Raw genomic sequence first — 27970 nt, forward strand, 5'->3', positions numbered from 1 at the left:
TCCGCAAGGGAAACATCAGAAGTGTGGTTACGTCTACGACGACTCTGGAGACGGCGTATGATGGGGAAACATTCCAAGCACGAGCTGGACATTCCTGAAGTCAGCATGCCAACCGCATGCTTGCTCAAAACTGGCAATGTGCCGTGTGGTAAGGCTTCGCATTTTAGGGTGGCCTCTAATTGTGTCCCTGCCTAAGGCACACCTGTGCAATAGTCATGCTGTCTAATCAGCCTCTCGGTACGCCACACCACAGTGAGGTGGGTGGATTATTTCGGCAAAGGAGAAGCGCTCACCAACACGGATTTAGATCGATTGGGGAAGGATATTTGTGAAAAGCGGAAGCAAAAGCAAAAAGTGAAAGTGTGAATTATCGAATGATTTTTTTTTTTTTTTACTTGTTGATATGTCTTGCCTGTGTTTTAAGTTACCTTCCAATATACTACAAACGTAAATGAGCTGTATGCTATCTTTAGCGCATTTACGCTGGTATTGTACTGTTCATCCATGCAAATTGTGAATTTTCAAATTCATAACAAAATGAAATGAAAATATGTTGCGGTTATATTTTAGTTCAGTATACTTTGTCATCACTCACCCCCCATTGTCATCTTGTGTTCCATTTTTCCCATTTTCCAAAAGTATAAAACATAATTACATTTACCCTAAAGTTAGCTATAGCTAGCAATTCAGGATAAGTAACTACTTTCTCACCACTCCCTGCTTTTTCATTTTTTTTTTTTTTTTTTAACCCAACTTTCCCCAAAAAGTGAACACGGCCAATGAAACTAAAAACAAACATTAAAAAAAAAAATGTGCATATTTTTTTTAAAGCTAACCCTCGTGACCATTGTAAGGATAAGCGATTCAGAAAATGGATAGCTAGGTGAAAGCTAACTTCAGCATTCGGTATTATCTTGCAACTAATATTACTTTCTTGTCACTCGTCATCTTATGCTCACTTTCCCCCTCCTAAGTGAGGTTGCGAGAGCATGGCGTACAAAAATATCGGGACATGTGCCAAACTCATCTCTGCTTAACTAGAGCCACAAACCCTAGAAAGAAAAGTGTTTATTGTTATGAGGAGGAGTCAAAATTCACACCTCTGCTCCTGCTGCTGCTTTTCCCAGCCATGGCCGCTCTCTATGTCCGTGTGTGCGTGGTGTGTGTGTGTGTGTGTGTGTGTGGTGGGGGGGGAATGTGCGGAGGTGTCACTTGGCACCTTCTGGACTCCGGCCTGGACTTTAAAAAGGCAGCTTGGGAGCAGAACAGCACACAATCGAAGCCCTGCTCTCTCTAGCAACATGGCCAACAACATGTCTTCTTCCTCCGTGCTCGAGTACAAACTGCACTACCAGCAGTGGTTCTCCGACTCGGACCTCTCCGGAGTCTCCTCGCCGGAGACCCTCTCCCCGGACTCGTCGCCGTCACCTCTTCTTCAGAAATCCGCCAAGTCGGGATATAATTCCCGCCTTGGCGTGGCCTCGCAGGGAAAGCCCGGGAGGGCGGCGAGGATCCGGAGTAAGCAGCGTGAGAGCGCCAGCGAGAAGGAAAAGCTGAGGATGAGGGACCTCACCAAGGCTCTGCACCACCTGAGGTCCTACCTGCCGCCCTCAGTCGCCCCCACGGGCCAGACCCTCACCAAGATCGAGACCCTACGCCTCGCCATCCGTTACATCTCCTTCCTGTCGGCCCAACTCGGCGATACCCCCTCCTCAACTTCCTCCGCCTCCTCGTCATCGTCCTGCTCGCCGTATTACTACGCCAGCCCTCCTCCGCAGGCCCCTCATGACATGTTCGCAGAGCAGGGTCAAGGCCAGGCTACAGCGTTGCATTCTGGGAACTGTAGTTTTTCTCGCACGTTGCCACCGGGAGGATCCTCTTCCTCTTCTTCTCAGGTAAGAGTGTCATTACACTGTCATCTACAGTATCTATCTATCTATCGACAATAATAAAAACAAGATGTCCTGTATTTAATACAGATTGAGTACAACAACGACTACTACTGGGTTTGACAACGTAGCCGCCAACCGCTGCCAACCAACGACTACTACTGCCTCACTGTGAATGGACTAATTTATACATCTTTTGTATTTATGTGTAAATATGGATATGTGGAACATGCTATTTTTATATGTTTTTTGGACACCACTATTTATAATAAACTGGTCAAAATGACGTCAATAGAGTTGTGTCTTCACTTGAATAAGTCATGGCTCAAGGACAAAATATTCAAGTACAATAAAATATAACAAATAAAGTAGCCAAATATTGCAAGTAAGGGGGAAAAAAATAAAATATAAACTTTGCGACATGGCCTTCCCAGTTTGAGTGGCGTTACAGTGCACTTTTCCTGGTCGGAGGTCTGAAAACTCGCGACTTGCCACTTTCCTGGAATGCAGCATTACTCCACAAAAAGGAATGGTCACCACCTGTTTAAGGGTTGATTGAACGCGTCAACAGTACCCTCTGCTGGTTGTTACCATGTACAGCATTTCACCTCACTATAGCCTCACGATTAATTTCCGGCCATTTGAAACAATTGAGTTGCATAAGAGAAGCTGTTTTCAGAGTGTCCCTGAAGTCAACACTAGATAGATGGATGGAGAATGGCAGATGTTTTTTTGCTTGTTTGTTTGTTTTTAGCCAATGTACAAAAGAGTATGTTCATATTTGAATTTTCAAATGCACATAGAAGAGATCCATTGTTAAATACACATTACACCAAATAACCACACAATGTAATTTGTCTAAGCAAAGGACTCTCCATCTTAAAAAAAAAAAAAAAAGATCCAAAGAGACACAAAACTGGTAAAGAGAAAACCAGCATTTAAGGGTAAGAAATCATTTTTTTGAAAGTTTTCACAAAAAACAAGTTACTCACAGATATTAATATTATACTACCATGGTTTCCTGAATGCTATCCAAATCGCCATATGAATAGGCTGGCTCACTCACCAGTGTGAAGAGTACAGTTTAGGGCAGTAAAGTTGATCCTGAAGGAGTCCCAACAGAAGCTTGTCCAATTAAGCCACCATCCGCGTTTGAATCACTTTAAAGCATTGAATACATCCATGTTTTTAGATGGCACGAATTCACTAAATCTTCATGCACTTTAAACGAACTGTCAACGCTGTGGAGGGTAAAATTAAAAAACTGTTTATGTACTTTTGCGAGCGACAGAAAAAAAAAAAAAAAAAAAAAACTTTTGTGATCGACGTTGTGGCGGCCATGACACGCGCTTCTTCACAATTCCAGCGTCGGGATTGAACGTGCTGGTGAGCGATGTCTGCCATCATGTGGTTAACACTGGTATCACATCTTTCAATGGCTCAGCAACAGTACACGTTTTTGTTTTCAGAATCGTTGATCAAGTATCGGTTTTTTTTAAACCATTATTTTTAACCTTGATATAAAAGCGCGTGCAATTGGGGCTGACTTCACTTCAGTTGGCAGCTTATTCCATTGGTGTGTGTTAGCTTCAACACCACTTCTCCTGTGCAGCGTTGCAGGGAAATTCTACAATCTAGAGCCAAACCCACCTGACAATAGGCGGACTACAACCTTGAAATGTTCGCCAGCAAGTCACATGTCACACACAGACACCGTCACTGAGCATGAACCAATCCCACGCTGCCCGCACACAACTCAGGTGTGTGTACCACGACACCATCAGCGACTTACTCCATTTGTGTGCAGCGAAATAGCTAAATGCTGTTTCGTCATGTTTGCTTTGAGCTCTAATTGACCCGAGTTTGCTGTATACTGGCTTTATGTTCCCAATAGCATTTCTTAAATGTATTCAGGACCCAAACTATTCAGTGATTTACAGACCAGTATCAGAATTTGAAAATCTATTGACAGGAGTGACAAATTCTAATCTCTCTATTCTGGTCAAAATCCGAGCTGGAGCGTTCTGAATGAGCTGTTTGATGAGCAACAACAAGTCTACTGGAGATAAAATCATAGATAAGCTTCACCTTGTCTGCTTGGAGCATTTAATTGTGTTTTATTTCATTTATTCATGAAGTCATTTTAAAGAATATTTTACAAACAAATGCAAAAAAAAAAAAAGACTCAAAAACGTTTTTGTACATTGCGGTACATGTAAGTGAAAATGCTATATTGGGCTATATGGGGGACCAAAAAGAAACTATTTTAGGCATTGTACATTTTTAAATGAATTGCATTTTTCATCATCGTTTTTTTCGAACAGTACAGCAGCAAAACTGCAAAATCGTTTGCAGGCACAGAATCAGTCCAAATCATATTGCTTTCCAGTGTGTGTGCTTTCCAAAGTCCCTTTTGCTTGAATCTTGTACCACAAAATAAACATTCAGACGGTTTCTCCACAGCGTGTGTTCGTGTGTCTTTTTAACTGTCCCTTTATCCAAAACCCCTTACCACATACTGAACAGGCAAAAGGTTTTTCCCCCGTGTGTTTTCTTATGTGAACTGTTAAATTTCCCTTTCTTGAAAATTTTTTACCACAATCCGAGCAGGCAAACGGTTTCTCACCAGTGTGCGTTCGTGCATGCTGTCTTAAATCCCTCTTTTCAGGGAAATTTTTACCACAGTCTAAGCAGGCAAAAGGTTTTTCTCCAGTGTGTCTTCTTGTGTGGCTGCTTAAATGCGTCTTTGAAGAGAATCTTTTAACACAAATCAAGCAGGCAAAAGGTTTGACTCCGGTGTGTGTTTTCAAGTGATCTGTTAAATGCCCCTTTCTAGCGAAACGTTTCCCGCAAACTGAGCAGGCAAAAGGTTTTTCCTCGGTGTGCGTTAGCGTGTGCCTGGCTAAATGCGTCTTTCGCGAAAATCTTTTCTCACAAACCGAGCACACAAAAGGTTTTTCCCCAGTGTGCGTTAGTGCGTGTGTGTTTAAACGTGTCTTTGAAGAGAATCTTTTAACGCAAATTAAGCAAGCAAAAGGTTTTACTCCGGTGTGTGTTTTCAAGTGATCGTTTAAATGCCCCTTCCTAGTAAATGTTTTCTCACAAACCGAGCAGGCAAAAGGCTTTTCCCCAGTGTGTGTTCTTATGTGCCCGCTTAAAATTCCCTTTCTAGAAAATGTTTTACCACAATCTGAGCAGGCAAAAGGTTTTTCTCCAGGGTGTTTTCTTGCGTGGCTGTTTAGTTGTTTCTTTGAAGAGAATCTTTGAACACAAATTAAGCAGGCAAAAGGTTTTGCTCGAGTGTGTGTTTTCAAGTGATCCGTTAAATGCCCCTTTCTAGAGAACGTTTTACCACAAACTGAGCAGGCAAAAGGTTTTTCCCCAGTGTGCGTTAGTGCGTGCCTGGTTAAATACGTCTTGAGAGAGAATCGTTTCCCACAAACTGAGCAGGCAAACGGTTTTTCCCCAGTGTGTGTTCTTGTGTGCTTTGTTAAATATGTCTTTAAAGAGAACCTTTTACCGCAATCTGAGCAGGCAAAATGTTTTTCTCCAGTGTTTGTTCCTATGTGTACTTTCAAAGTTGACTTGTTGAGAAAAGCTTGATCGCACTGAGACGATGTCACGGATTTGTAGTCAGCGTGACACGTCGCATGGCCTTTCGAGTGTTCATCTCTATGGCCATCGTCGTCCGAAGAGTGTGAAGTGACGTCGTCACAATCTGAAAGTGGAGCCATGAGGCCGTCTGATTGGGATCCTCCACAGTGGTCTCCATCACCTTCACTCTTAATACTGACGACAATCAATGGGAAATGGAGTTCATCCTCCTGCTGTTCTTCTTTTATGTGAGGAAGCTCTGGCTCCTCCTCCTGTTTAATTTGGATGGGCCGCGGCTGCTCCTCCTCTTTTATTTGGACGGTCTCTGGCTCCTGCTGCTCAGGACCAAGATCTTCTTCTTTGAGGTCTGCAAAACACACGAAAACAAAAAACAGTCTGCGCTTTTTGTTTTTGTTTGAAATCAAAGCAAAGACAAGTGAAATTAACATTTCTGTCATTTTGGAGGACTTGATTTACTGTAGAAAGCTATTGTTTAAGTTTTCATTTAACTTTTGAAGACATGCTGAAGATCCCGGGAGCTCCCTTTTTGTTAGAATTTATGTATATTGGCAAACATTTATAACAATAATTTTAAAAAATTACAAACAGTATGCAAATATGAAACATATGCTTAAAGACATTTCAACAAAGTTAAGAATTTTATTTATTTATTTATTTGTATTTTTTTTTTTTTAGATATTGGCGACAATATTATCCTTTTTCCTTTTTGCTGAAAATTAATATCGGCTCCAAATATCGGTTATTGGCATCCTTGACTACAAATAATCGGTATCGGCCCTGAAAAAAAAAACATATCGTCCTATCTCTAATTCAAAGGGCAGGTCCAGCCTCAAACTTTAACAATGTTACAAAAAAGCTAGTCTCTCAAATCCAGCTTCTTGACTATTTTAGTGTGTTTAATAAATGTCACCAAAAAGGAAAAGGTTTTCAAGAATACATCCAAAGAAATGTCCACTTCTTCTCATTTCCCTCCACAAAGGGAAGAACGGGTGGTGAACTGCACCTTTAAGTTTCTCGCTCAGTCGATTGTTCTCCTCGAGAAGGTTGACCTTTTCCATACGCAGGTTGTCCATCTCCTCATACATCTGCTTCCATTCGTCGTCCGCAACCGGCTTAGAAAATCCAATTTGAGGAGTGTCACTGCAGTTGGGGATCACAATCGCGATGGGTTTAGCTGACGAGGGGCAAGGAACTACCGTCGGTGTCTGGGGGCTGTCTTGATCTAACCTCTTTTTGAACGGAGTTGGCGTGGAGACGAAACCTTTTCTCCTTTTGGCAACAGCAAATCTCCGGGGTTTTGACGCTGATAAATTGGTGTCAGTTTGGGCATGCTTGAAGATGGAGGGAATGAAGTCTGGATGTGTGGGGTCTTTACTGGGTCTCCCTGAAAACAGAAAGTAATTCAATATAAATTAATCAGGCTACTTATTACTAGAGAACAGATGACTCTAATTTTTAAAATGATTTTTCATGCATCATAATGGTTTGCAGTTCAAGTGATTAATTTGATAACTGCAGAACTGTGTGAAGTGAAGGCAAAAAGGGCATCTCGCTGTGAAACTGAGTCGTATCCATGGCCAGGGCCTCAATTAAAACAATGTGTGATCAAATGAAAAAAAACAAACAATGTACACTATAGAAAACAACATACAGAATCTACCCGATAAAATGTGGAGTAACATTTCTTTTAAACATTCCACAACTACATTATGGGAGGCAAACTTTACTCAATTTATGCAAGTATTTCATAGGTTTTTAATTAAGGTACTCTTTAGCAAAAATATACATTTACACAACTAAAATGGCTGCAAAATATCCTATTTTTTACTGTATAAATTTCTTGAGTAGATTTTTTTTTCCCCCCCAAAGTGTCGGAATATTTTACAAAATGTTTCTTGGTAAAGCTTGTGACTGATATAAAATAGGTAATGTAGCATACGTTGACATTTTATCAGTCCTTTACTGCCTAAAATGATCAGGTACATTTTATGATTTTCATGGGTGATATTTACAACCCCACACAATAGTTCTTTACAGTGAATTGACATTTCTTTGGTTATCTAAATATTGCACATTTAGCTGACTATGTGACAACTGTTACATGGAAAATAAAAATGTTTCTCCTGCCGTGCGAGCTAAAAGATGCCAGAAGCCTAGCATACGGCATGGTTGAGTTAGCCTGGCCAATTTCAAAGAGCAGGTTAAAGCCTAAAATATTTAGAAAACAATATAATACATTTTTATCACACTCCAAACGAGTCTTACCACTTAGGAAGTGCTCGCTACAAAGCACGGTTGTTTTGGTTGGACTCCATTCCGAACCATCCGCTTTCACTCTCTTCACCGCGTTTACCCACTTTCTCCGACGTTCGGGGTCCACGGGAAAAATGTGGAAAGATAATTTCGTTTCCATCATGTTATGGTTGGAACATCCAACCGCACAACAACTTTTAGGCATAGTTTTCTACCGCAGGACGCCGTATGCTCGTCAACTAAGGCGCGCTGCATTATGGGTAATGGTAGAAAACAAACCTGCTCTGTTGTAGCTCGTTGTCCTCTTTTGTTCCAAAGAGTTCCTCTCCGCGCTCTGCTGTCTTTCTGGCACACATTTTCACGCCACAATCACAACACTTAGAACTCGAGAAAAAAATCTAATGTTGAAACTGTACCAGTAAAAAAGTATAGACATCTAAAAGATTCCACTTTGACTACTTTTCTGGTCGCGAGCGTGTCCGCCATATTTGATGTGGCAAGGCACCCCTAAACTAATGCACGCCAATCAACTTGAAATAGTGACAACCAACAAAGTGCAGTGTTAATGCCTCTCATTCGCCCATTTTAACTCACTAATAGTTTTCAGCATATTTCAATATTTATCAAATATAAAATATAAACATTTGGAAAAAAAAACCCTTCTAAATTAAGTGTGTAAATTAATTTAATATCCTTAAGTTGTTTCATTTTTAAAGCGATGATGTAATAATATGTAATAAATTATGTCTTCTGCAAATATATCATCTTTGTGTCGAATTAAATGAGCCTAGATTTCACACTAAGTATAGTCGTGACTAAATTCAGACAAGATCTTTTTTTCAGTATCCATACTTTTAAATTTTTTGTTTGGTGGTTACATGCCTGAATTTTCTAATGTAAGAGGGAAAATGTTTGATTTGGAAGTTTAATTTTCTTTTTCTTTGGGTTTTTTTGGGGGTTCTTTTTAATGTGATGTTCGCATTAAAGGGTGCCTGTGGAGGAAAACAGTAACCCCATAAGTGTGATTATTTTTTCTTTGGCATTTCTGAGATTGATTCACCTGCTGTCGCTACAGAAGGGTACAACAAGTGTACCCATAACCACAGAAGCAGAAATGACTCATGTCGCAAAGTTGATTCATCTCTTTTGTGCGAATGTAGATGTGCAAACAACAGAGCTCCGTGGCACCGCTGAGTCTAGACTCAAGCTAGTGTGTTTAGCTTAGCCTTATTAGCTTGATATGCGGGCTAACAACACAAACGCTCGGCACCCTATCCGCTAATAAGGCCCTACGAAGGGATGAAAGGGTTAACGCCTTGGTGCTGATTGCTCCATTAGGACATGTGAGTAAACACACTGGCCGCTAATGTGGATTATAACACACAAAGCGCATCCTGACAATCAGCACTCACTTCACTTCATTAGGCTCAATAACACCCAAGCGGGTCACTTAGAATTCGATGGGATGTTTATTGTCGTGCTTGTAATGGACATTGTGAGATGTTCCTAATATTTTGGCTTCTTTATTAAGTCACAAGAGGGTCAAATATTAGGGGGAAAAAAAATCTCAGCATTGTCATGTTTAATATGTATTGTCTTTATCCCCAATTTAAATCACTTTCCTCAATAACAAAAAACAAATGGTGTTATTATTTCTTATCTAATTTTGAGCTGGCATTCTACAAAAGAAAATTCTTCTTTTTTAAGTTCTTTAAGGACAAACAACTGCTGATATTGTGTGTGCACATCCGTTTTTTTCTTAAATGTTCTTTATTTAGCTATAGTACTATTTATTTTTATTTCCTGCCTTGTTTTGTTTTTTTATTGTAAATCCTTTTTTAAGAGCACATTTGGACTTCCTATTTCTCTTTATACTTAAATTTAAATTTGATAGTTTCACACTTGAACTCATTCAAAATAGTCATGACTATTGTTGTAAGAGGTCAAAAGCAAACAACTGCACAAGCCCTAGCGAATACAAACACGACTTCTTCTTTGCTGCCCTCAGTCTTGTTATTCTTTATTTTATTCGATTTTTTTTTTTAAGCGTGAGGAAAAGGCTCACGCCTTCTCCTCAAGGTGACACCTTGACCTGGAGCAGGAGGCAAAAGTGACACCCGCCTTCGTGGGAACGCTTCTCCACACTTCAATCCACAACAAACCACCCGATGCCTGATGTCACTCATCGACCGGACTGAACCGCTGCGCACTTACACGGAATGCATTCAAATGTAGTCATTTAGTTCAAAGTTTTCATTATTACGATTCGTGAAAAATAATTCGCTACCAGCCTCAGCCTATTTTATTAATCTCCCTATTCTGGTTTGAATCTAGTATAATTTTGTACAAAAAAAATTGAGTAGAAAACTGGCTTTTTGACTACATGATCAAACGTTTTTTTTTTTTTTAATTATTATTTCTAAGCGTATACCCTTCATCACGTGATCATACACAATTTGAATGCGCCTTGCCTATCCCGAGAAGCTCGTAGCACGCTCTCGACCTTTGAAGTGGAGTGAAGCTGCCTGACCTGCTTAGGTTGTCTAAACAAGACGCGAGGTGCAAAGTCAACCCCTCACACCTCCCAGCTGCCTCGGCACACTTTTTCGAATTCTTCCACCATGTAGCAGGGAATGAATCAAATCAAAGAATAAATAATTAAATGCACGTCACTTTTAAAAAATTATGTTTTTATCCACGCGAGTCAAAGAATAACCGTCGGTTAACTAAATATATTAAAGGCCTTTAAGTTATTTATGAAATTTTCAGACCTTTATTAAAATCAAAGCCAAATCAAACCCAAATCAAAACCGATTTATCGATTCAAATTGTTTTTTGTTACACCCCTACTAAATCCTTTTTTTTTTTTTAGTAATTCGTAAATTAGTCCTTACTTAAGCTTATGTTCAAAATAAAGCTATTTTTTAATTAGTAGGTTAGTGCTACAAATTTAGTCGAAATTTTATACAAAAAACGTGCTGAATTAGCTAGAAAAATTGCATATTTGGGCTTGCTTTCAAAATGTAATAATTTTCATGGTTAATGATTATGATGTTGAATTGAAATGAAAAGCGACGTATTTTCGGGCTTACAGACAAAACTTCGGTTTATTTAATTGTTAGCTATTATACAATGACACGCTTGAGCCCCAAATGCTTTTATTTGATTTGATTTTCGGAGGGGAAAAAAAGTGTTTAGTTCAACTTAGTTTTCGATGTGTTCATTTTATTTCATTAATACGTTTTTTGCTAGAATTTAGTCATAGGCGCGAGTCTGGCGTGGCCTTGCCATGCGTCTTGGGCTCTCGAAGTGTGAATGCTTTTTATTTTATGATGCTCCCTGCTCGCACCTCAACCCGGGAGCTGGAATCTTTCCCATGGGACCCCCCCGGCCGAGGTGCGAGGCCGTCTCTCGGAGAGTCTCAGGGGTCCCCTGAAAGGTGCAACCTCGCACCTTCCGCCACATATATGGAGCGCCCCTTCCGTCTGTCTTCACAATTGCTCCATTTTTGCAGCAGAGCTCATTTCGCCGCTTGAAACATCAGACATGGAGGCTTCATTCCAGCTTTGTGAAAACCAGGTGAACTTCTCTCCGGTTTCTCTCCTGGAGAAGTCCCACCCGCTCTACGATCCGGCCTCGGACCCCGGCTACTTCAGCGCAGGCCTGTCCCCCACCTCCTCCGAGGACTCCTTCTCGCCCATCCCGGCGGACACCTCGGACTCCTTCGTAAGCCGTTCGGCTCCTGTCAAGAGGTCCCGATCCAGGTACCCGGGCAAGAAGCGGCAGACGGCCAGCGAGCGGGAGAAGTTGCGGATGAGGGACCTGACCAAGGCACTGCACCACCTGAGGTCCTACCTGCCGGCATCGGCGGCGCCCCGGGGTCAGACGCTCACCAAGATCGAGACGCTCCGCCTGGCGGCGCGCTACATCGCCTTCCTGTCGGCCCAGCTGGGCCTCAGCGAGGAGGAGCTGGAGTTGAGGAGGAGAGCCACCGGCCAGGCAGAGCCGGCGCAGACCCTCAGCCAGTTCCTGGGTCACCGAGAAGCATCCTGCCAGCAGGCTACCGCCAACCAGATGTTGACGCCGGATTATGGCTGCCAAGTATGTGCACCTTCTCAATGCTAAAGTCAAAGACGTCTCTATGTGGTTTCAGAACTTCGAACCAGTTTGTCCATTGTCAAATATTATGAAATAATGTACTATGGCGTGAAATCAGGATGGATTTTGCATTCAGTAGACGTTTTATAAGGCTTACTTTCGAATTTGACTTTTTTTTTTCGTTGTGAAGTTTTATGGAAAAAGAAGATGCCTAAATAGTTAACAGGTTTTCTTTTTAATTTCATTTGAACTTAACTTGCTCACTAGATTCAGCCATCCATTTTGTATTACTGATTATCCCGACTGGGGTCACAAGTGAGCTGGAACCTGAGCTGCCTTTGGGCAAGAGGCGCAGTTCAAGTTCAAGATATTTAGTAGAATTTTGCACAAAACAATGTTGCATTTTCATCATTTTATTTGGGCTTGATTTCAAATCTTCCATTTTTTCAGTGTGAAATACTATGTAAACAATGTCCTCAAATCTTATTTTATTTTAGCTTAGTAGCAGATATTGAGTAAAATTTTCTTCAATTTTCTTACTTCTGGGCATACTTTAAGAAATTCATCATTGTCAAATATTACCTCTAACCCTAAATATTAGTATTATTCGTAGGTTCTTGCTAGAATTTAGGAGAATTTTGTGGAAAATAAATGCTGTATTTTGTGGGGAAAATATAGGCTTCCTTTCAAGCGTTGCAGGATATTGTTTTAATTGTTGCATACCTTGGAAAATAATATGGCTGAATCTTAAACCCTTTGTTTATTTTTTAGGAATTCAGTAGATTTGTGTACAAATGTAAAAGTCAGCTGTCATATATTTGGGCTTACTTTTAAACATTTCATATTCTTTATTGTTAAGTTTATTTATTTGTTGTATATATATATATTTATTTGTTTATTGATGTAACTAACTTCTTTTATCTTTTCTCTTGTCAGTTTCCAAGCAACGTGTCCTTCGACGCTCAGCAGTGCTGGTTGCCTCAGCAACAGCTTCACGACTTCTCGGGACAATGCTGAGAAACAAAGCGACTTTCATTGCAACAATGAACTTTACTTTTTTTGCAACAAAATGTTTTTGTACATATGTATGGATATTTATTGACTTTTTTTTTAAATTAATAATAAATTAATACAGAAGTGACTGATGTACTGTTTCTTTATTATTATTATTTTTGTTAAATGTGATGAGCGTAATAAGCCTGAAAGCTAAATGCTTTTATCATGTTTTACTTTTTTTTTTTTTTTACTTTTTACTTTTACTAATTTCATCAGATGGTTCTTGCTAGAATGTTGTTGAATTTTGTACCAAAAAAAGTGGTGCATTAAATGTAAAATTCAAATAATTTTGGGATTGCTTTCAAGCATTTATTTTTTATCATTACGAAGTATAATGATAATAATATTCCAAAGAGTTTTATTTCATTTTAGTAGTCAGAACTTAGTAGGACTTCATCCAAATTTATTTCATGTGTTTAGTAGAACGCCAACCCATTTTTGGGGTTACTTTGAAGCCTCTTTTTTCTCTCGTTTAATATTATGAAAAGAAATATTAAATTGTTTTTTTCATTAGTCAAATATTATGAACTATAAACAATTTTATTTTAGTAGTTAAAAAGTGCTTAATTTAGAACAAAACTTTTGTATTTCATGTATTAATTTTAAACCTTGCTTTTTTCTGTATTTTTAGGGAAAATAATTATATTTAATTCAATTTTTGTCATTCAAAGTTGTTTTATTTCATTTAGTCGAATTTAGCCAAGTTTGTTACTGTTATCATGTGTGGTCGTGGAGGGCTTTAATTACATGTCGCCTCTCTGCAGACTTCCTAAGACAAACAGAGCACACGGAGGTGCTAAACAGGGAGCATGACGGCGCTAAAGTCCTTAAGGAAAGACCCCCACTGAGGGGGGCTGGGGGGTCGGGGGGGGGGGGGGGGGGACAGCTGAAGACGACACCTCTGCTGGCCACTGGTCAGCATGTACAGTACATGTACATGTACACGCTTTGGGCCTTTTCTCAGCAATTTTTCAGTGCGATTAAAAAGTAGATTAATTAGATCAATTAATTACAGAGAATTAATCACCGTAATCTCTCAATTAAATGTTTTTTTTAAATCTCTTGACAGCCCTAATATATATATATATATATATATATATATATATATATATATATATATATATATATATATATATATATATATATATATATATATATATATATATATATATATATAAAATGATCTAATTAATTTTTTTCATCTCAATTAAAAATTGCAGCGAAAAGCCCCAAAGTCTATATATATGTATCTGTATTCATGTATGGATATGTACGTATTCCTTATTTTCAATTGCCCAGTCATTTGCCACCTTTAGGAACCGTTTGGTGCTTATAACAGCCAAGTGCCTGGTTTCTCGTTTCACGACGATCAGTGCTAAATGAGTTGAAGTTCCACTCACCATCAATCAAGTGTCCAGTCACCCCCAAATAACCGTGGTTGCGGTCAACTTGACATTTTTATTGTCACACTCATTACAAAAAAAAAAAAAAAAAAAAAAAAAAATCATCATTTAAAAATTTTTTACAAGTAAACATTCTTTGCATGGCACATACAATTCACTAGGTATACTGCACAATCCGATGACATCGTCACAATCATACAGTGTCGCTATCATATACTGTATATTTGTAGTGGATGTGGTGCGGGGGTACCTAATGAAGTGCCCAGCGAGAGAGCATTACAGCGAGGATGAGGCTTCAGCGGTGAACCAGTGGAGCACTTCTTTCTTGTTCATGAGCACCCACTTGATGTTGGCCCGGGTCCTCTCTAAGGCCTTGTCCACGTACATGCTGGCGGCACCCAGCTGCCCCTCGTGCTCCTCTTTGAAATGAAGCAGCTGCAAAGGCCCGATGATGGCGTTAATACGGCGGATTGTGTTTGGGAAAACACAAAACGGTGAGAGGATGAGCGGACGGATGTACCTGTTTGTACTCAAACTCGGTGGAGAATCGCATGGTCACGTCAGAAACCAGGCTGCAAAAGCCCAATGATTGAGCGCAGTAGCTGTGACGGAAAAAAAAAATATTTTTTTTACTAGTTGATGTACATTTGAATGACTTATTTGATTGAAAATGAATTAGCCAATTTCTTAGTATTTTCTTGTTCGTTTGAATGTATATCGATGTGATCCAACTTCTCACTATTGGAAACCAATTGGCAACGGGGAAGTCAGGCCTCTGCTCCCTCAGGCCCCCCCACCTGCACGCCACTGCTGCATAACGATAACAATATAAAGTAAAAGACCAACTTGAACACATGATGTTTTGCATGTTCGTTCGCGTGAAAAGACCAAAACATGGCCGCCTTTATGAGGGAGCAAATGTGTCTTAGATTTAGGATTTTAAATATAAACAGTAGCTGATAAAGAAGATAGGCAATTAAAATATAACAGACATTTTTGACATCTCGGGTTGACTTCCCCTTTATGTCTTTATATTTTAATAATTTATTACAGTGATAATATATTTAGCGGATCTTAATTTTATTCTTATTTCATTCATCATTCATTTATTATAATTACATGTGATATTAATTATTTGCTTTTTTATTACTAAATGTTGATCATTATTTGAACTTATATCGTTTATTTTAGAATTTTATTAATGTAGTCGTTCGGTTCATACAAAATTATAAATAAACAGTATACTGTACATACTGTAAAATCCTGTGACTAACACGGGCCCGTGTATAATACGCCCCCCACACCCCCTAGGTACTGGTGAAATGTTTTTGTTTATTAAGCCCGTTGTATAATAACCCCCCTCAATTTGGGATCACATTTTTTGCCTTTTTTTTTTTTTTTTTTTAAAGTACCTCTGAAAGTAAATGTCATGATGTTATTTTCTCTCAGTGAATGATTCTACTTACTGTTAAACTGGTGTACGGCAAGAAAAGTACTTTTTGTTGAAATTTTGTTGCTTTCTTCCAGCTAAAATGTTGGAACTCACTCGTTCAATAAGTATTCCCAGTTGCTCCTGACAAAGTCCCAAGCCAGCGGCTGTCCGATTGGGCTGTCTGAGATGTACCAAATAACGTAGCTGGCGTCTTGTTTACGGATCTTTTCCGGGTCCAGACAATACTGCAGATACCTGAAACGCACCCCGGGCAGAAAGAATGTTTTATTGCTAACCCAGCGCTGCTGACAGCTAATGTAGATGGTTGGAGTCGGCTGCTCACCTGTTAAGCAGCCACGGTTCTTTGGTGCAGGCCAACGCGTGCATGAGCTTGTCGGCCTCGGAGGCAATGGTTGCGTTCTTGTACATGGCCCACGCAAAGTCCCACTCCTCGACGCCGCCCGCTGCGATGGCGCTGCAGTACACCGTGCTCCTCAGGTTGGGACTGATCCTGGACATGATCGCAAACGCAGTGTGACGACTGTGGAGGACTTATTTTGCGTTCTCATGGGTGTATTTGTGAGATTTTTTTTTATTATTTATTTTTTTTGTTTCATGACGACCAAATTTCGTGTTGCTAAATCAGACTGGCTTCAGGGCTGAATTTTCAAAAACGTTGGAAGTTAGTCTTTGAAGGAACTGGAAATTGTCAGCATGAACCTAAAATGGGCACCTCAACTCAAAATGGCCGACTTTGTTTGTTTTCGGGCTTGGCTTCTTGGGACTTTTTTGTGCCTTCGTTCATGCTAAAAATGCTAAATACTAATGTAGTACTGAAATTCGAATTTGAAGCACCGCTGGAAATTAGCCTAAAATGGCTGATTTGAACAAAAATGGCTGACCACCATCATCTTTTCTGGCATTGGATTTTGAGACTTTTTTGCAGATTTACTCATATGGCAACAAAATTCCGTGTCGCAAAAGAAAACTGGCTCCGGGGGGCTGAATGGTGTGTTGGCAACGTTTGACACCAGGGAGCGCTGAGTGAAGACACAAACTGCTACGTTAGCTTCTCATGCTAACTATGGCGTACAGTACGTACATGTTGGCCGAGTTTTTCATCCAATCTGAGAACCATCTGGAGGTGAGCTCCCGACAACCTTCTACACCGGTGCTGCAGGCGTTGGCGATGGCGTTCACCATATTGTACCTTCACAATGACACACACACGCGACGAATGAGAGTATGACACGCTACACTAGGCCACTTCATTAGGAACACCTGCTTACTGGTCAGTGTGCTTATCGGGGATCTTGGTCCAATTGGATGTCAGATCTTTGTAGTAGTTGAACAAGGGTGTGCCTTGTTTCTTCATGTAAGCCTGAAAGCATGAAGACCACAAAAAAAAACTTGTAAAAAGAAGCGCCAACTTTGTCAGAATGCTAACAGAGGTACGTGGCGTCAAAAGTCAGTCACAAATCAAATTCTCAAAATTTTAGAGGTTGCGCAGAGTTTGTGGGAAAGAAATGCTGTATTTCGTGGGTTGGTGGCCCTGGGTAGATTTCATTTATTAATCTACATGGCAACACATAGTAGCTAATACCTGATTGGAGAATAAAACAAATGAGCCACAAACAACTTGAAGCTTCGGTCGGCCTCCAGTTATAATACAAAATTGCTATTCAGTGCTTAAGTGGCACCTGCATGGGTCCGTGGACTTCAGTGCGGTCAAACATGAGGTGGAAGTAGTGCATGTTGTTGATGGCCGTCTGCCACGGCATGTACTCCACTTCATTCTGGAGGAACTTGGTGGTCTTCAGAGCCAGAGTGCTGCTCACCATCTCTGCCCTAACGATGGAAGAAGTCCACGCGTGCTTTCAACATGAACGAATAATAAGACGACCAACGGTACCTGGCCAGGTTGAAAGCGTCGTCGATGATCTGCGCTCTGTTGATGAGTGGAATATCCTGAAAGGAGACACATAGGTGGATGAAGTGGGAGTGGAATTCTAGGATGGGGATATTCTCGCTTACCTGATGCTTGGAGCTGAGCTTGGCCAGGAGGCGCTCCCAGTTTTGGGGGTCGTAGTTGACTCTGTAGTAGCCCGTCATATTGATGTTGGCCAACAGCCACTCGTCGGGACCCAGAGCCACGTCCGGGTTGCTTACTGGTGCGATGCGGATACGGTACCATCGCGTGTTCGATATGGCCATTCGAATGTCAAGTGCAATAGAGGCCCGAGCCCCGACACAGTAGTTATATGTTCATCAACAATGCATTAAGTTACACCTAAATAGTTATACAAGTGAAAACCTTCAAAACAATGTATCAATATCAATCGACAGTAATCAATAATAACTTCACCCTAAACCCATTTATCATTAGTTTCCTAATTCATTTCATTATTTTTGTTTGACATATATTTTTAATATAGTTTTCCATTTATTTTACTTTTAATTTTACTATTGTTATATATGACTATTCGTTTTATCATTATTGCTTCATACATTGTGTTATTTGTGATAGTTTCCAAATTATACTATTATGACATTTAATTATTTTAATATTTTGTGTTATTTTCATTTTTCTTTTTCTTTTTTGTTTTAGTTTTTTTTATTTGAGATTATTTCCATTATACAATTTTCTGATATTTGTATTACTTTCCTATTTTTTATGGAACTTTTTAATTTGGATTTTGTTTTATTTTATTTACCATTCGGCATTATTTCTATTATTGTTAGCATTTTACAATTTGTTTATTTTAGACTCTTATTTTTACTTTTGAAATTTTTCTCTATTTTTATTATTTTCATTATTTAAATTTGTATTTTTCGTTTTTTTATTATTTTGTTATTATTTCAATTAGTTTCATTGTTTGGATGGCGGTTATTTTGTGAATTTTTATAATTATTTTTAATTATTTATTTTCCTTTTTAACTCACTTGAGTTAAGATTATTATTTTTTATTATTATTATTATTATTATTTGTTTTAAATCTGTCTCAACAAAATAACTACAGACAGTCGCGGGCATTTGTTAGAAGTAAGGCTTTTATTAAAAAGGTGGCGTTCATTTCTATATTTTTTCCTCTAATTTAAAGATATTTCAGAACATCAGAAATATTCAAACCATCTTCCCCAGAAATAATAATCCTAAATTAAAATCAAATACAATCCAATTTAATATGTGTTTTTAATAACATTTTAGCGTTTTTTTTTAGGTCAGTGGTTTTTTTCCTATCACTGATGACAAAATACCTCAAAAAATTATACTTTTTAAATCCACAAATAACAAGTACTTAGGAGGTGAGTTGCTTTATTATCATCTCAGTTTCACCAAAGCCAAAACCGGCAATATAATTTGCATTTATTTGTATTTTTCGACTGTGCAGTTTATTATTATTAATTGTAATTGGCTTCCTACCTTCCTTTTCAAGTAGCCAGTGCTGCTTAACATCGCCACCGCTCTTTGTCCACGTGACAGGAACGTACCACTCGTAACTGGAGGGACACGTTAGACACAATCGACATATATAGCATTGCGAAAAAACAGTGCTGGGAAGTAACCAAATACTTTGCTTCAGTCAGTGGCGATGTGAATGTCAGTCTGAATGGCTGTGCGTATCTATACTATATAAATATGAAGTTTTACTTCTGAATTTACTCAAAGTAAAAATCAGACTCTTTATTTTTTTTTTAAATAATTTTACTTAATAAAAGGAGTTGAATCAACACCTCTTTTTTTTTTTTTTTTTCTAAACTCAAATATCACATTAGTGAGTCTCTTGCCACTTCTGCAGAAACAACATCAAACTCACTTGAACTGGGACTGTCTCTCCACCGGCGAATCCGGATTGAGCAGGAAGTGTTTCTGGGAGATGGTGCCGGTCAAAGTGTTCACGGTGACCACCGGGAAACCCATCTGGAGGATCCAGCGGTTCATGATGACCTCCACGGAGTAAGGCAGACTCAGGCCGGCCTCATCCACCGCCTGGTGACCACGACGCAGCCAAAAGGATTTCAATAGGGATTAGACACCGGGAAAATACAAACTTAAAATGAATAAATAAATGTATGTATATATAACTGACAGTTTGTGTCAAGATTCAACACCAAGTGGGACTATTTTAAACTTTTTTTTTTTTTTTTTTAATAAAAAAAATTTAAAAGTGGGCAATCATTTTTGCCCTCCCAAGTTACTACAGCAGCTTATGAAAGTATTCCAAAAAATGAAAATAAAACGAAAGTATTCCTCTTCTATTGTTATCATTACAAGACGCTCACAGTTTGTAGATGCCTCCAGAGGTCCGTGTAGACGGTGTTGTTGTATTTGAACTCCTCCAAGTACGTCTGCACACACATCAACACAACGTTATAGTGTTTTCGAATGCTACATGCTCAGCCGCGCTAATTTGTCAACATCTCCGCTCACATGGAGTCCTTTGGAGAAGGCCGCCTCTGTGATGAACTCTGACAGCATCCTGAGGACCGCCGCTCCCTACAGGATGGCAAAACAAGCCAATTTCAACAATGTGAGCAAGCAACCAATGAGGAGGAAGAGGCACCTTGCTGTACGTGATGGCGTCAAAGAGCGCGTTGATGTCAGCGGGCGTCATCACGTCCTCCTCTTTGGATGAGAGCGGGTGCGACGAGGCCAACTGGTCCACCTTCATCACGGCCATGAGGTCATTCAGCACTGTCAAATCTTTCTGAAATGTTCCAATTTCAAGCACACAAAGCTGTTATGAGCACAATTGTGGAAAATGAGACCATTGCAAATTTATCTGTCTCTTTGATTTTGCTATTAAGAGCTATATCTGTGAGTAATGTGTTTTTTTAAAATATTTTTTTATATAAATTACTGACAACATAACTCACAATTTCAGAATATGAATCTTTTCATTCGTAGCATTATTTTTGGGCAAAAGCAGGTCCAAATTTTTTTTTTGGGGGGTGTCTTAATATTCTCCATAGGCGTATGTGACAAGATTTGGTAACTTCTAAAAGATTTCTTATGCACCATGCGCGCATTTTGTGCTGTTGTTTCTGTTTTTAATTATTTCGGAGCCATTTTGCCGGTGTTAAAATAATATAAGAAATTTCTTAATTGAAAAATTTCCACCTTCATAGTACCTTGAATTTTATCCATTATCTTTGTTGTTATTAAACATATGTTAAAACCATATGTTTTCAAAATTCAAAATTTTAAAAATAATTTCATTTGAGCTATTTTTACTTAATAATAATGATGATAGTAATGTAATTTTTAAAAAGTTCAAATAAATTAATATACATTCAAACAACTAGCCCAGATTGCATCATCAAAGTTTTATTATTGAATTTCAACTATTTATATATGATATAGAATATATTGATTTGTATTTTTTAAACAAATAAAATATTTAATTGAATTCACATAAATTCAGAATATGTTTAAAAAATCAATAAGTTTATTTAAATGTGCCTAATTGGCAAAACTACATGTTGAATATCACATTTCGGAAATCAAATTAATTTCAATTTTTTAAACAAATGAAATTAAATCTAAATAAGTTGAAAACATGTACATAAAAATACACCTATTTTTTAATATTTTAACAAAATTACACATGCACATAATTATTCCACATTTATCTTACTCTAATGCGCTTTCAGGTTGTTGTTTTTTAAGTTGACCAATAGATGGTACCATTTCACTCATTCAATGTATGCAACAACATTTCAGATAATTCAATTCAATCACAAAGCTGTGTGTATATTTACAGTATACAGTACCAAATGTGATTTCTTGCTCTACACAGATTAATCAATTTCTACAAATTCAGTTCACTTCAATTCAAATCTTCTACTGTTGTTGTGTGGGGACACTGGCAAAATATGCTTCCAAAAATAGAGTAAAATAAAATTGTGCCGCACCCAATCAACTACAATTTATGTTAACAAATAATATGGTAACTTCTTCAATGAATAAATAATAGTAAAAATAAATGTATGTCTATAAAAACAAAATGAAATAAATGAGAGCAGACTGAGAGACAACGGTGTGAAAACTCACTATATTCCACAGCGGTTCGGCGTAGTCGGCTCCAAGGTAGGCGACATAAGTGGCGAATCCTTCGTTGAGCCACAAGTCATTCCACCACCGTGTGGTCACCAAGTTGCCAAACCACTGAATACAAACGCGGATGTTTTCACAACATACCTTGTGATTGTGATGATTTAAAGTATTTGATGCAGTCATTGTGCGTATAATCATTTACCATGTGTGCTAGCTCGTGAGCTATGACGGAGACCACCCACTCCTTGTCCTCATTGGACGACACGGCCGGGTTGTACAACAGGGCGCTCTCTCTATACGTGATCAGACCCCAGTTCTCCATGGCACCCGCGCTGAAGTCAGGTAGAGCGATCTGGTCTAAAAAGCGACAAATTAACCATTATGTCAGTATAATACGCATGCACATCTATAAATTCAAGTGGGGTGGGCTGTGCCCCCAGTGCCCCCCGGGTTATGCTCCCTTTCAACCAAATTAAAGTAGTTTGTACAATGAAAAAATATCAAATGAAACCACTTCATTGTTTCAAAGGGATATGTATGTCCAAGAATAAAAAAAATAACTAAAAAATGGACACTTTTTTCCACAAATGTAAGACAAATTTAATAAACTAATATGAATAGACTAAAATACTGTAAATAAAGGAAAACAACATCAAACTGTATATTAAGAAACAACTCATTCAGTACCAAGCTTTTTCAAACCATCTGTGAAATGACATATAAATATGTCATTGGGATAGAATGAGTTAAAAGGGAAGTCAACCCCCACAAATTCTTTGTAACGACCAATCACGGCTCAGCTGTTTTCTGAAGCTGAACCATGATCGGTCGTTATCATTGGTCGCAACTGTGATGTCATTTCCAGTCGACAGAAGTGACAAAATGGCTGCCCTCTGAGATGGCTAAAAATGGGTGGATTAACTTATTCTACAAACACAATATGAATCAGAATGCTGTGATTCAACTGGTGGGCCTGCTGGGAACATATTTTTAAAAAAATATATATGTTTGGGTTGACTTCCAATTTAATTATGCATTCATTTTCTGTATTGTAAATTGTGTTTAGGGTCGCGGGAGGCGGAACTGAAGCCTAGCCCAGGTGACTTCTGGCGAAAGGTTGACTGAACCGGTCGCCAGTCAATCAAGCCATGCACTTACAGGGACGGACAAAAACTACGCCACCAGTGACACACAAACAAAAATAAAATAAGATCAAATGAAATCAATGTACCAGACTTGCTAAGTGGGTAGGAGGAATTATAGTAGTCCTCAAAGAAAGCCAGGATGGGTCCAGTCTTCTCCAGGGCGTAGTCCCCCTGGCCCTCCTCCAGGGCCTTCTTCCGTGCCCAGATCCTGATCTGTAATGCAAAAAAACCCCCAAAAAAACAACAACAACAGTTCCATTAATTGTGCTTTAAAGAAGGAAGTCAACCCAAACATATTTTTTCCACAATATGTTCTATGCAGGCCAATTAGTTGAAATACGGCATTCTGATTAATATTGCATTTGTGGAATGTTTTTAGCCATCTCAGGGGGTGGCCATTTTGTCCCTTCTGTTGACTGAAGATGACATCACAATTGCTCAGGGTTCGGGTAACAATCAATCATGGCTCAGCTTCGGAAAACAGGTGAAAACAGCCTTGATTGGTCGTCATCTGAGCCCTGAGCAACTTCAATGTCATCTTCAGTCGAGAGAAGTGACAAAATGGCCGCCCTGACTAGCTAAAAACGTGGGGATTTCTTATATTGCACAATCCTAATCAGAATGCCGTGTTTAGACTAATGGGCCTGCATAGATCATATTCTTGAAAAAAAAAATGTTTGGCTTGACTTCCACTTTGAGTCCAGCAGGTGGCAGCACTGCATCCACAGAGCGCTGAGGACGTCAGCAGCTCCACAGGAGAGGGGATTCTCCCTAACTTCCATCCCCTGTTGCTAATTGTAGTGTGTAATAATTAGTATGTTCTGTAGCATGTTGCGCAATGTCCACAATGATTGCAGTGTGCCGCCCACCACAAAAAACACTCAGACTGGCCCACCAGGCCCTGACTCACTTGGCCTTTCCAACATATGAGTTAAGCAGCAAAATCCACCCGTTTTTAGCCATCTCAGGGGGCGGCCATTTTGGCACTTCGGTCGGCTGAAAATGACATCACAGATGCTCGGGGCTCAGATAACGACCAATCATGGCTCCGCTTCAGAAAACAGGTGAGACGTGATTGGTCGTTACCTGAGCAGTTGTGACGTCATTTTCAGTGGAGAGAAGTGACAAAATGGCCGCCCCATGAGATGGCTAAAAACGAGTGGATTAACTCTTATTCCACAAACGCGATATTTATCAGAATGCCTTGTTTCAACTAGTGGGCCTGCATAGAACATATTCTTGAAAAAAATGTTTGGGTTGACTTCAACTTTAATGATTAATGTCCCTCATGGTCCGTCAAGGAAACGCAGGATTGAATATTTTGACTATTGCTCGTGAAGATGTTTACCAGAATATCTGCGCCCGGTTTGCTGCCGATGAATCCAAAGTCACACACCACGAACGCCAGCAAGTAGGTCGACATCCTCTTTGTGGCTTCAAAGCTGGTCATCAGCACATTCTGGCCGTCCACGGTGATGTTGACGGGCTCTGCGCGGAGAACGTTCGCACATTATCGATAATGACAATAATTAAAGCGCGTCATAGGCAGTGAGTGCCCAAGCGACTCGCCGTGGTTGATGGCGTTGGACAGGGCCACCGTGTCCCGGGGGTGGATGAGCGTCATGTGGAAGACGGCTTTCATGGCGGGTTCGTCAAAGCACGGGAAGGCTTTGCGGGCGTCTGTCGACTGCATTTGAGTGGTGGCCAGAACTCTGATACACATACGTACACAAACACACACTAGAATTGTGCTATTTGGGTTAGGTGTTTGGATTAGGCCCTCGAAGGGTTAGCGTGTGACTGTTTTTCAGAAATTGTAAAGCACATTGAATTACCTTGTGCATGAAATACATTCTATAAAAAAAAATATGTCAAGAATATGTCCCAAGCAGGCCCACTAGTTGAAACACGGCATTCTGATTAATTCTGCGTTTGTGGAATAAGTGTTAATCATTTTTAGCCATCTGCGGGGGCGGCCATTTTTGCCTTCTGTCGACTGAAAATGACATCACAACTGCTTACAACGACCAATCGCGGCTGGCCTTTTTTTCTGTTTTTTCTTTAAGGTCTGTTGGTTTTAGGTTTTACATGTTCAAGGGATCCTGACCCTTCAACAGACTCGTACAAGTATGAAACATTTTCACACGCGGTGACATCTATTAAAGGTGATTTTGAAAAAAAGTTGTCCATTAAACGACCCTGAACTTAATAGATAAATAGATATGAGACACCTATGTACAAATGCCCATGCGGCTATAGAGTTCAACACATTAGATTAGATATGAGCCAGATTAGATTTAGATTTGCATTAATACTCTCAAGGAAATGACGGTTACCATTAATCATTAACCCTCGTAATGATTTGGCACAAATCCCTCTTGTTGTCAACCCTAATGATGAGCCAAACGTGTTTTTGTAAACATGAGACAGTTAACAGACATCTTCAGACCCTCTTTTAACCTAACGTTTGAAAAAAAAATGTGAACAAAATCGAAATAAATTCCTGGCATTTTTAATGTCCGGCCTTGTGTGAGTCACAGACACTCAATGGCATTAACATGATTGATGTTGATTGATGATTTTTTTTTAAGAGTTTTGGACGATTGCTTTTGTCAATTTAACATTTGCGTTTTTTTTTTTCAAGCACCCAAGCCAATTTGGAGTCCCCAACAGACGTAACATTCCCTTTTTCAACATTCCCACATCTTCATCATCAATAAAATCAAACGTGAGCCGGTAATCAAAACAATAAAAACAAAAGGTTACTTTTTCTCGCCGTCCTGCACATATTCGCTCCTGTAGAATCCTCCCAGGTCGTCGGCCAGCTCCCCTTCAAACTCGGTGAAAAGCTCATACGCGCTTCCCGCGCTCAGCTTGCCGCTCAGCTGGATCGCCAGATACTGCGTGGGGACCTCCAACCAGGTCCTCCTCAGGCCGGGCGCCTCCACCCCGCCCAGGCCGCGCAGCCGGGCCGGGTGCCCGCCGTGCCCGCCGGTCAGGTTGAGCTTGTTGGCGTGGATGAGGACGAGGTCCGTCTCCTCGGCGCAGGTGAAGACCACCGAGGACTGCCCGGTGAAGAAGTACGTGCCGTCCTCTCGGGGAACCAGCCGGGGCCAAAGGGTGATGTTGTAGGAAATGGGGGCGAGGGACTTGGGCAGCCTGTGATGATGCCAGGGCTCCTTTGGGGTGGGGGTCGTCGTTGAGGTAGTGGAGGTGGTAGTGGAGGTGGTAGTGGTCTCCGCTGTGGTCCCCACTTGGTTCTCGGCCTTCTCCTGAGCGTAGACCACCGAGAGGGCGATGATGGTGGCGCACGCGGCCAGGCCGACCGCCGCCAGGGCCACCGCCGCTCCTTTGCCGAGGTAAACTCCTTTCCCCATGTCCGCATGCGCTTTGAATGCTCCTGGCGTTCGGACTCCAATGTTTTTTAATCCCGCGGGGTGGGCGGGGCTTAAAGAAGGTGTAAAAGTCTCCCCCAGATAAGCAGCCTCACCTTAATCTTTGACCCAAAGTGCGCCGTGTTCAAGAGCTCGACTAAATGCGGCCCGGCAGGCGTTAACTTGCACCGAGGCATTTGGGCTGGCCGCCCGCGGCACAGTTGTGGTCAGCGGAGATGTTCCAGCGGTTTGAGGCCACAGCGCATCCTCCTGACACGGACAAGAGCTCAAGCGCATACGGCGGAGCAACTGAAGTGTCTTTTTATTTATTTTTTGGAGCAACTGAAGTGTCTTTTTATTTATTTTTTTGGAGCAACTGAAGTGTCTTTTTATTTATTTATTTTTCATCTGTTTTGATCGGCCGGTCACGGAGTCCACTCGGTCCGGTGGTCATTTTGTCACTTGTGTAATCAGTACCATTCATTTCCCACGCACGTCGGACTTGATTAACTAGCATTCCGAATTTGAGGACTAAATTGCAATATTTTACTAAGCTCTCAAATACTGGGCACTAAATTGTATGTCCGCTCACTGTAACACAGAAGTGGGCAACCTAAATGAAGGATGGGGCCACATGTTTTCATCAATGCTACTGGGGAGCCACCTACTTCGTAACCCGAGGATTTCCAAAGTGCGGCTTGGGGGCCAATTGTGGCCCTTGTCCAAATTTCCAGCGGCCCGCGGCCTAACGTATAAAATTACTAATGTGTGGCCCGTCAGCTCTGTTGACCGTAGTAGAAAATACAAATGTACCACAAAGTTGTTTTACATTTTGCCAGAAGATGGCAGCAGACCTGTGTCACGCTCTTGGGTGCTTTGGGAAATACGTTCCGAGCGCACTGTGCTTTTCCGAACACACTAATCCTAACGTCGTTGTGTGGCCCTTTTCAGCCCATTAAAAAAAAAAAAATGGAGACTGTAGCGAAGAAAAGGAAAGTTGACAGAGAGGGCCATCGCTTTAGAACAAGTGGAAATTGGCGTATTTTTTTTCACTAGAATACGAAAAAAATGTGCCTGCCTAATTTGCTAAGAGACTGTCGCTGTTTTCAAGGAATTCAACGTCAAGAGGCCCAACCAGACGCAAAATTCATGTTTCCTAATTCTCATGAGAAATCATTAACATGATCAGTCTTCACATCAATGAATATAGTTAATTAATATCAATAAAATACAATAATAATATTGTTAAAGGTACTGTATTTTTAGCTTCTTTTTTTTCTTCATTTCAGAAGTAATTAGCAAACTGGTAGCCCTTCACATTAATCAATAACCAAGAAGGTTGGTGGTTGGTTGCCTTAGATCGTTCAGAAACTCCAGAATCGCTTTGTTGAGTTGATATGTTGCAATCATTTTTGGTTCCTGGCATTTCAAAATTGTTTCCATTTTTCATTTGTTTCTTTCTGCTTAATTTATCTCAATTACATCAGTGTAAATAAAATGGGTTAATTACCATTTTTACGTTTTCTTATGGCATCGTTAATTGATTGGTTATTGAATAATTAAAGCACATGTTTAAAATGACAATGAATTATACTTTTAAAAGTTGATAGTTTTTTGACAATGCATTATAGTATTCATCTATTAGTC

At 40.0% G+C, this 27970-nt stretch overlaps 4 protein-coding genes and 1 long non-coding RNA gene across 5 annotated transcripts in view; 2 read left to right on the forward strand and 3 right to left on the reverse strand.

Annotated features, from left to right (window-relative positions):
* The window catches only part of LOC147149650 (uncharacterized), an 18418-nt gene extending 15196 nt beyond the window's left edge, over nt 1–3222 (reverse strand). The window contains exon 1 of the long non-coding RNA XR_015086115.1: nt 2956–3222. This is a non-coding gene — a long non-coding RNA (uncharacterized LOC147149650). The remainder of the gene's footprint in view (nt 1–2955) is intronic.
* Nucleotides 1293–2175, forward strand: LOC147149651 (mesogenin-1-like). The gene is made up of 2 exons (XM_086026224.1): nt 1293–1895; nt 1980–2175. The coding sequence occupies exons 1-2, from the start codon at nt 1302–1304 to the stop codon at nt 2010–2012; spliced, it is 627 nt and encodes a 208-aa protein (XP_085882350.1). The 5' UTR covers nt 1293–1301; the 3' UTR covers nt 2013–2175.
* A 774-nt stretch (nt 3223–3996) lies between the features above and the next one.
* LOC147149652 (uncharacterized) lies at nt 3997–8018 on the reverse strand. The gene is made up of 4 exons (XM_086026261.1): nt 7770–8018; nt 6732–6888; nt 6508–6644; nt 3997–5850 (listed from the first exon to the last, which is right to left on the reverse strand). The coding sequence occupies exons 1-4, from the start codon at nt 7960–7962 to the stop codon at nt 4334–4336; spliced, it is 2004 nt and encodes a 667-aa protein (XP_085882387.1). The 5' UTR covers nt 7963–8018; the 3' UTR covers nt 3997–4333.
* A 3285-nt stretch (nt 8019–11303) lies between these two features.
* On the forward strand, nt 11304–12872 carry mespaa (mesoderm posterior aa). Its single transcript, XM_086025465.1, has 2 exons — nt 11304–11858; nt 12792–12872. Exons 1-2 carry the CDS (start codon nt 11304–11306, stop codon nt 12870–12872), a joined length of 636 nt encoding a protein of 211 aa, XP_085881591.1.
* Nucleotides 12873–14349: 1477 nt separating this feature from the next.
* On the reverse strand, nt 14350–26344 carry LOC147149654 (aminopeptidase Ey-like). The gene is made up of 20 exons (XM_086025174.1): nt 25716–26344; nt 24519–24661; nt 24298–24437; nt 23036–23162; nt 22007–22161; nt 21802–21915; nt 20312–20455; nt 20179–20244; nt 20031–20096; nt 19565–19737; nt 19171–19247; nt 17781–17914; nt 17659–17714; nt 17447–17594; nt 17036–17127; nt 16849–16956; nt 16090–16257; nt 15861–16001; nt 14835–14916; nt 14350–14749 (listed from the first exon to the last, which is right to left on the reverse strand). The coding sequence occupies exons 1-20, from the start codon at nt 26324–26326 to the stop codon at nt 14591–14593; spliced, it is 2904 nt and encodes a 967-aa protein (XP_085881300.1). The 5' UTR covers nt 26327–26344; the 3' UTR covers nt 14350–14590.
* Nucleotides 26345–27970: the final 1626 nt, after the last annotated feature.

The sequence above is a fragment of the Filicampus tigris genome, chromosome 3 (genome assembly GCF_054856515.1).
Source record: "Filicampus tigris isolate MCC_2025a chromosome 3, RoL_Ftig_1.0, whole genome shotgun sequence".
Taxonomy (NCBI): domain Eukaryota; kingdom Metazoa; phylum Chordata; class Actinopteri; order Syngnathiformes; family Syngnathidae; genus Filicampus; species Filicampus tigris.

Excerpts from the sequence above, each read along its gene's own strand:
- mespaa (XM_086025465.1), top strand. The coding sequence starts at position 11,304 with ATGGAGGCTTCATTCCAGCTTTGTGAAAACCAGGTGAACTTCTCTCCG. Across the intron at positions 11,859-12,791 it reads CGCCGGATTATGGCTGCCAA|TTTCCAAGCAACGTGTCCTT; the intron begins GTATGTGCACCT and ends TTCTCTTGTCAG.
- LOC147149654 (XM_086025174.1), bottom strand. The coding sequence starts at position 26,326 with ATGGGGAAAGGAGTTTACCTCGGCAAAGGAGCGGCGGTGGCCCTGGCG. Across the intron at positions 24,662-25,715 it reads GTGCAGGACGGCGAGAAAAA|AGTTCTGGCCACCACTCAAA; the intron begins GTAACCTTTTGT and ends TATGTGTATCAG. Across the intron at positions 21,916-22,006 it reads CTCACGAGCTAGCACACATG|TGGTTTGGCAACTTGGTGAC; the intron begins GTAAATGATTAT and ends GTTTGTATTCAG.
- LOC147149652 (XM_086026261.1), bottom strand. The coding sequence starts at position 7,962 with ATGCCTAAAAGTTGTTGTGCGGTTGGATGTTCCAACCATAACATGATG. Across the intron at positions 6,645-6,731 it reads CCAACTCCGTTCAAAAAGAG|TGACACTCCTCAAATTGGAT; the intron begins GTTAGATCAAGA and ends CCCCAACTGCAG. Across the intron at positions 5,851-6,507 it reads ACTGAGCGAGAAACTTAAAG|ACCTCAAAGAAGAAGATCTT; the intron begins GTGCAGTTCACC and ends TGTGTTTTGCAG.
- LOC147149651 (XM_086026224.1), top strand. The coding sequence starts at position 1,302 with ATGGCCAACAACATGTCTTCTTCCTCCGTGCTCGAGTACAAACTGCAC. Across the intron at positions 1,896-1,979 it reads CCTCTTCCTCTTCTTCTCAG|ATTGAGTACAACAACGACTA; the intron begins GTAAGAGTGTCA and ends TATTTAATACAG.